This window comes from Mixophyes fleayi, chromosome 5 (genome assembly GCF_038048845.1).
Source record: "Mixophyes fleayi isolate aMixFle1 chromosome 5, aMixFle1.hap1, whole genome shotgun sequence".
Taxonomy (NCBI): Eukaryota; Metazoa; Chordata; class Amphibia; order Anura; family Limnodynastidae; genus Mixophyes; species Mixophyes fleayi.
The window spans coordinates 9,331,743-9,338,039 of record NC_134406.1 but is presented as its reverse complement, the minus strand read 5'-3'; the positions used below and the strand labels follow the sequence as shown (position 1 = coordinate 9,338,039).

The 6,297-nt window shown below is 37.7% G+C and overlaps 1 protein-coding gene across 1 annotated transcript; it reads left to right on the top strand.

Annotated features, from left to right (window-relative positions):
- Positions 1-213: 213 nt before the first annotated feature.
- On the top strand, positions 214-5,877 carry LOC142158070 (uncharacterized). Its single transcript, XM_075211678.1, has 2 exons — positions 214-332; positions 4,439-5,877. The coding sequence occupies exons 1-2, from the start codon at positions 276-278 to the stop codon at positions 5,234-5,236; spliced, it is 855 nt and encodes a 284-aa protein (XP_075067779.1). The 5' UTR covers positions 214-275; the 3' UTR covers positions 5,237-5,877.
- Positions 5,878-6,297: the final 420 nt, after the last annotated feature.

Genomic DNA, 6,297 nt, shown 5'->3' with positions numbered 1-6,297 from the left:
TTTGCTGTGTTTGTTTAAAATTTACAAATCATTTAGAAGGTGAATTAAACACTAACATGGTTAATCACATGCTTGTGTCATTGTGTTGTCACAGTCAAACTGTCGTCTAGTTCACTTTCACTAAGTAGATTCCAAAAATACTGACCTTAATCCTTTGTTGCTTAATCTGGCCTTCTAAAGGATTTCTGTCCTATAATCCTGTGTTCACAACGCTGGTGGAAATGGAACGACACCGAGCAACGGAATGACCATTAGCCACCAGCGGGGGACAAGAGATGGACGTAAAACATTTGAGATCCAGGAGGACAAACCAAGACCTGATCAGTAACTCAGTGAGTATCACTACTTCCTCCTGATGTCTGTTTAATGAGGGTTCAGACAGAAAGCACACTGACAGGAAGAGGGTTCTAACAATGTCACAGCTACACGGAATGCTTTGTGAACTTGACTGCGGATTAATTCGTCTATGGTAATTAAATTTCATAGTGTACTGAAAAAAACTAATTATCCTATAAAAGTCCAGGGGGTAAATTTATCAAGCTGTGGGTTTGAAAAAATGAAGATCTTGTCATAGCAACCAATCAGATTCTACCTGTCATTTTGTAAAATGTACTAAATAAATGGTAACTAGAATCTTATCCTTTAAATCATCATGTGATACTATAATTTGTATCACAGGATATTCACACCACAAGTATGCATAGCACACATGTTACTGAGTACTGTAGCTATTCATGATAATGATTGTTTCATTACAATGTTTATGGTTGTGCTACACTATTTTGTAGTAATTTATAAAGTATATTCAGTATATTATGGTCATATTCATATATATATATATATATATATATATATATATATATATATAGTGAAAATGTAGCTGACGAACAGTGATTTATAATATGTATTACCTGCCTAGCCACTATTGGAATACTGTACACATATTCATGAACCGGGCTATTTGAGGGTGTTTCAGTCACGCATTCCGCCTATTTTCAGAATACAGTACCTGTTACCTGGATGTCCATCTGAGTATAATGGTGATAGTGAAGCTTACTGCATGTATTATTGTAAATTAGTTGAAGAATTTGTACAGTATTATTATAAATTACATTTATTGTAGGACTATAATGCTTGTAACCAAGAGAAATATCTGGCCCCAATATAGCAACTTCTTGGGCCCCTTCTATAGCCTCCAAAGTAGGCAGGGCGGAACCAGGTTGGTGATTCCTTCAATTACATAGGTCTGCCAGCCCCCCCCCCCCCCCCAAGTCTACACCCCTGCATGTGATAGAATGTACCATACACTAGCACAAATTCAACAGTACAGTAAGTTCTTTATTTTTATAGAATAATAAAAACTCATGTGTCATGCCATTATTAAAGTGCAATATGTTGAATTTATTTTATCACAATGAACATATTAGTCACATAGCACCTTGGCAGTAAAAAGCATAACACTATGTGAACGTTTAGTGATAAAAGACTTTGTTGTAGATGAAACAGAGTTGGAATAAAAGAAAGAATGTGAAGGTAAAAAACAATACAAATAAAATAACTGTCCATGAAAGTGGTCATGGTAATTTTCAAATAACTTTATAGTAAAATGTATAAATTATCAATAGGAATCCTTGATTTGGTTTGGTCTTCTGGATAAATCCATTCAGTTTTCAAATGACCGTGGATGTGAGGACTATTCTTGCTCTCACCTCTGCTATCAATGCACCAGGCTACGTTCATTAGGACTTATGAGCGCTGAGTAGTCTTGGGCCTGTATAATGCCAAAACCAGCTCTTCCTCCTGACACCTTCACGTTGTTCACAGGGTCATTCAAGACCAAGTACCATTTACTCGGGCCTGAAGACCTCTGGACGCTAAAAAAGTGATATGGAGCTGGTGGGAGATTGCACTAGTAAATTGCTTTGAAGTGGGGGGTCTCTGAAAGAGGACGCTGGCAATAATTGGAGTATAAGGTCTTTGTCCAACAGGTGGTTGTTAGTTGGGGGATCTCTGTGCAGAATGGCGGCTGGTAGTTGGGGTATGGGGTCTCTTTGCAACAGGTTACTGACAGTTGGGAGGTGGGATACTTTGCAACAGAAACAACCCCAGAATATTAAGAAAGCACTTCAGAGTCACCAGGAGATAGGACTGATAAATTCCTGGTGACGGAATCTCTATAAACATATGACTGACAAATGGGAGATTTCTATGCTAAATATAGCTGGCAGTTTGGGGGGATCTCTATATAATATGTGGTTTGAATATAGTTTATTAATCTATAATATGTCAATTATAATGGTGAAGTGGATATTTTTTAGCAATATTTGGTTTGCAATATATGTCTTGCGATGATGGCCTTTTTAGTGGATAAAAGAATAGCAGTCATTTACTCAGCAGAATAATGTGACAATTTGTAGGTAGGTTGCACTATATTATGATGGCCTATATACTATATATGTGTGCATCCTTTGAAAGGATATTCTGGTTTTTTTGTTTTTTTTAAAATGGCTAGTGTGTACTTAGTTTGGCTTTGTGAATTGGCTGAATTGATTTCTGGGGATTCAGGATTACGGAAAGTCCACTCAAGTACATTATAATCCAGTATCAACAAATGTCAAAAATTTTAAACAAGAAATTCAAAATTATAAAGGGTAAAGTCCCTGCAGATCCATTTAATTTCATTGTGGTATCAGTATTAACAGAACGAAAATTCCCAAATAAAAATAGTCACAGGAAACAGCAGTCCCAGAACAGGTTGTCACAGTGCTGGCAGCTCCCAGAAAAGAACCACTTAGTGGGGGTGACTACGAGAGACACACAACGTCTGATCAAGTCACTTAGTCTTAAGAGGAGTGGTAGTGAGGTACAAGCTGAATTCAAAGTGAATGTTGTAGAAGGTAGAATAGTGATGGACAAAGCCAAAGTCAGGGGATTGGAGAAGGAGGAATAGTGGAGGATGAAGCCAAAGTCAGGGAATTGGAAAAGGAAGAATATTGGAGGATGAAGCCAAAGTCAGGGGATTGGAGAAGGAGGAATAGTGGAGAACGAAGCCAAAGTCAGGGGATTGGAAAAGGAAGAATAGTGGAGGACGAAGTCAAAGTCAGGGGATTGGAGAAGAAAGAATAGTGGAGGACGAAGCCAAAGTCAGGGGATTGGAAAAGGAAGAATAGTGGAGGACGAAGTCAAAGTCAGGTTATTGGAGAACGAAGAATAGTAGAGGACGAAACCAAAGTCAGGGGATTGAAGAAGGAAGAATAGTGGAGGGCAAAGTCAAAGTTGAAGGATTGGAGATGGTAAAATATTGGGAAACAAAGCTAAGGATAAAGGATTGTAGAAAGTAGAATAGTGATGGATAAAGCTGAGGTGGAAGGATTGGAAAAGATAGGACCGTGATGTACAGTCAAACAAAACAAGTCTTCTTCAAAGCACAAGGAGAGAAATCCAAAACAAAATCCGCTCCTGCAAAGGTTTGGTAGAGCTGAGGAATTTATAAAGGCTACAAACAGATGACATAAATTGTTCTGATTGACTGAACCTTTCACTGAAGGTCTGATTGCAGAGTAGAGAAAGGTGTGCAGTAGTCCAGGTGAGGTGACCAGCTAGATTGCTGTTCTTAGCAGAGTGCTGATCACAGGAATTGAGAGAAGTTGTTTGTAGCTGTCATTGTGAACTGTTGTCTGAAAGCTGTCATCTTGAGCTAGTGTGTTGGATCCTCACACAGGTCCATTTAAGTCCACTATTATCTTGGTAGAGTTCAAAGAAGGTTAGACATTCTCAGCCACTGGGTTTGTAGAGTATGTCTTTGATTTTAATGTTCTTTTCTGGCTTCCGCATACAATTAAAAGCATCTGTTATCTTCTTAGGGTCTAAGAAAAATAAGGCAAAAAAAGGAGTAAATGTTCTCTGGGACAAACTATGTTACAATTCAAGGGGTGCAAATTAGTTTATTATTTTGACATAATTTTAATACTGGCTGTTTTTCATATAGCACACAAATACTTGATAGTTTTCTTTTTACACTGAAATTTAAAGTTGATAAGTTGATCTAGGACATGCCCTACCCCAACTATAAATCTCTCCCCACATTTTAAATTTGTCTCCCCCTCCAATGCCTTGGTTTTGCCAAGGTGCAAAGTTACTCCTTTTTTATGCTTTGCTCTCTTAGTTTCCCTTTAAGAGCCATACTGGAATTAATCCCAATGGTACGATTATGAATTTTACACCACTGTGCAAAATTTCCAAAAAGGGTCCCATTAATCTCAGGATTTGACTGTTCCCACCAGTAAATTTAATTAGGTGTTATATGGATTAATGAAAGCATTTTAAGTAGTATATGCTTTTTTTTCAAATGCTGAAAAGACACTTAACGAGCATGCATTTATGATGTATAATAATGATTATTTGTGGTCTCTGTGTTGCTTTTCTTTTTTTTTCACAGTTTTCACCTAAAGCGGAAAAACACAAGTCTCCGAATGGAAAAATCAAAGTCAGTGACAATTATGTCTGCAAGCTGGGCAAAAATACCAGCATCACCTCATTACCCCCTACAATAATGAAAGACCAAAAATGTCCAGGCTCTGATTCATTAATTCCTAGTCCAGAAAGTCCGTTGAGCAGAAAGGAAGTGATGCTAACCCAGAGTGTCGACAACCAGTTTAAGTTTTCTACACTAACATCTTCAATGGGCACACAAAACACGGACATTGTTCCCCAAAAACGGCCAGTAAAATTAGCTCCATTAGATCTTTCAGCAGAAATGAAGGAGGCGCAACTTAAAAAATTAATTGAAATGAAAGACGAGGTCTACCTGGGTAAAAAGATACATTGCCACCAAGGTGGTTCTTCAGCGAAGATCTTAACCGATCGTCCCATAAAGAAGGATCCATCAAACAAAGTTGGCTTGAGTGAGCACAAACTGCCAAAACTTGACGACATTATTTCAGTGAAAGACAAGATTGTGCTAAAAGATCCCTCAACAAGTAGTTATGCACCGCCTGGCAAAGAGGGATTGTCAAGTTTTTCAATGCTTAAATTTAAAAGTGTACATGTTCATGGTTCAGTTCCAAAAATCGTTCTGAAGAATCCTATTGAAGGCCAAAATGTTTCAGTCAAAGGGCATTATAAGTATGAAAAAAGTCCCAGTGCCAATCAGATCCGCTCCAAGCCCATGAAGGCGAATGGACTTATCATAGATTATGTGGGCCAAACATCTGACTCTGGACATAGAAAGAAATAACTCGGAGAAGCAGAAATTTTAATCGCAACTGTAGAAATCTAACAGAGCATGGGAAAAAAAACAAATGACAAATGTCAATAATCTAATATATATAAGCCTAGCGGCGTGTGTTAGTATGTGTGTGAAAAAAAAAAAAGCTGCAGCGCCACCTGCTGGGCGGAGTTATACACTGACCTACTAAATTCTTAGCATTATCTGATATATAAAAGTAAAAGCCTAGCGGCGTGTGTTAGTGTGTGTGTGTGTGTGTGTGTGTGTGTGTGTGTGTGTGGAAAAAACTATTTTCTCAGAAAGGACTCATCCAATTGACCTGACATTTGGTATACTGACATTATTTGACAAAAAAAAAAGAATAGTGAAGTCAGTTAACTTCCATCATCCCCCCTTCCCCCCGTGGGAGGGGTAGTAAAGGCTAAATTTACGATTGAGGGGTCAAACTCATTTTCGTGAGGTTATTTTACCTCATGAACACACATTAAAAAGGGCGCTTCTTAAATCTATGCTGATGTATGCTACCTCAAATCTGATGTCCGCGTATGGAGATTAGAAGTGAGCTGTATTGTAACATATGCCTGAAACCTTTTATCCTGTGGTACGTGCAAATTTTATTCCTTTGAATAAACCTTTTTACTTGGATAATACACCATGGAAGCGTCGCTTTTTGTTTGAATTTATAGCATCTTGTTGTTTCCCCTGTGGAGATCGGGTGGTGAAAAAAGGGAAGGACACGCAGAATACAATCTGCTGGTGTTGGATTTCTGGTGGAACATTCACTTATGATGAACTGGCACGATATCTATATTTACTGATTTGATGCTGTGCGCACTGTTTATTTTATCTATCTATATATACATATATATATATATATATATATATATAGTTAACTTGGAATTGTCAATAGCACATCTAAGTTTGCACTTAGATGTCTTTTTTAGACAATTGTTATTATCTTTGACACTACTAGATGCATATATAAATACAGGGACAGTTTGCACTATGATGTATCTCTGTCATTGATATGGTGCATGGGATTAAACATGGAATATCGTATCTGGATAAGA

Coding starts and splice junctions, on each gene's coding strand:
- LOC142158070 (XM_075211678.1), top strand. CDS start 276: ATGGACGTAAAACATTTGAGATCCAGGAGGACAAACCAAGACCTGATC. Junction 333..4,438: donor AAGACCTGATCAGTAACTCA/GTGAGTATCACT, acceptor TTTTTTTCACAG/TTTTCACCTAAAGCGGAAAA.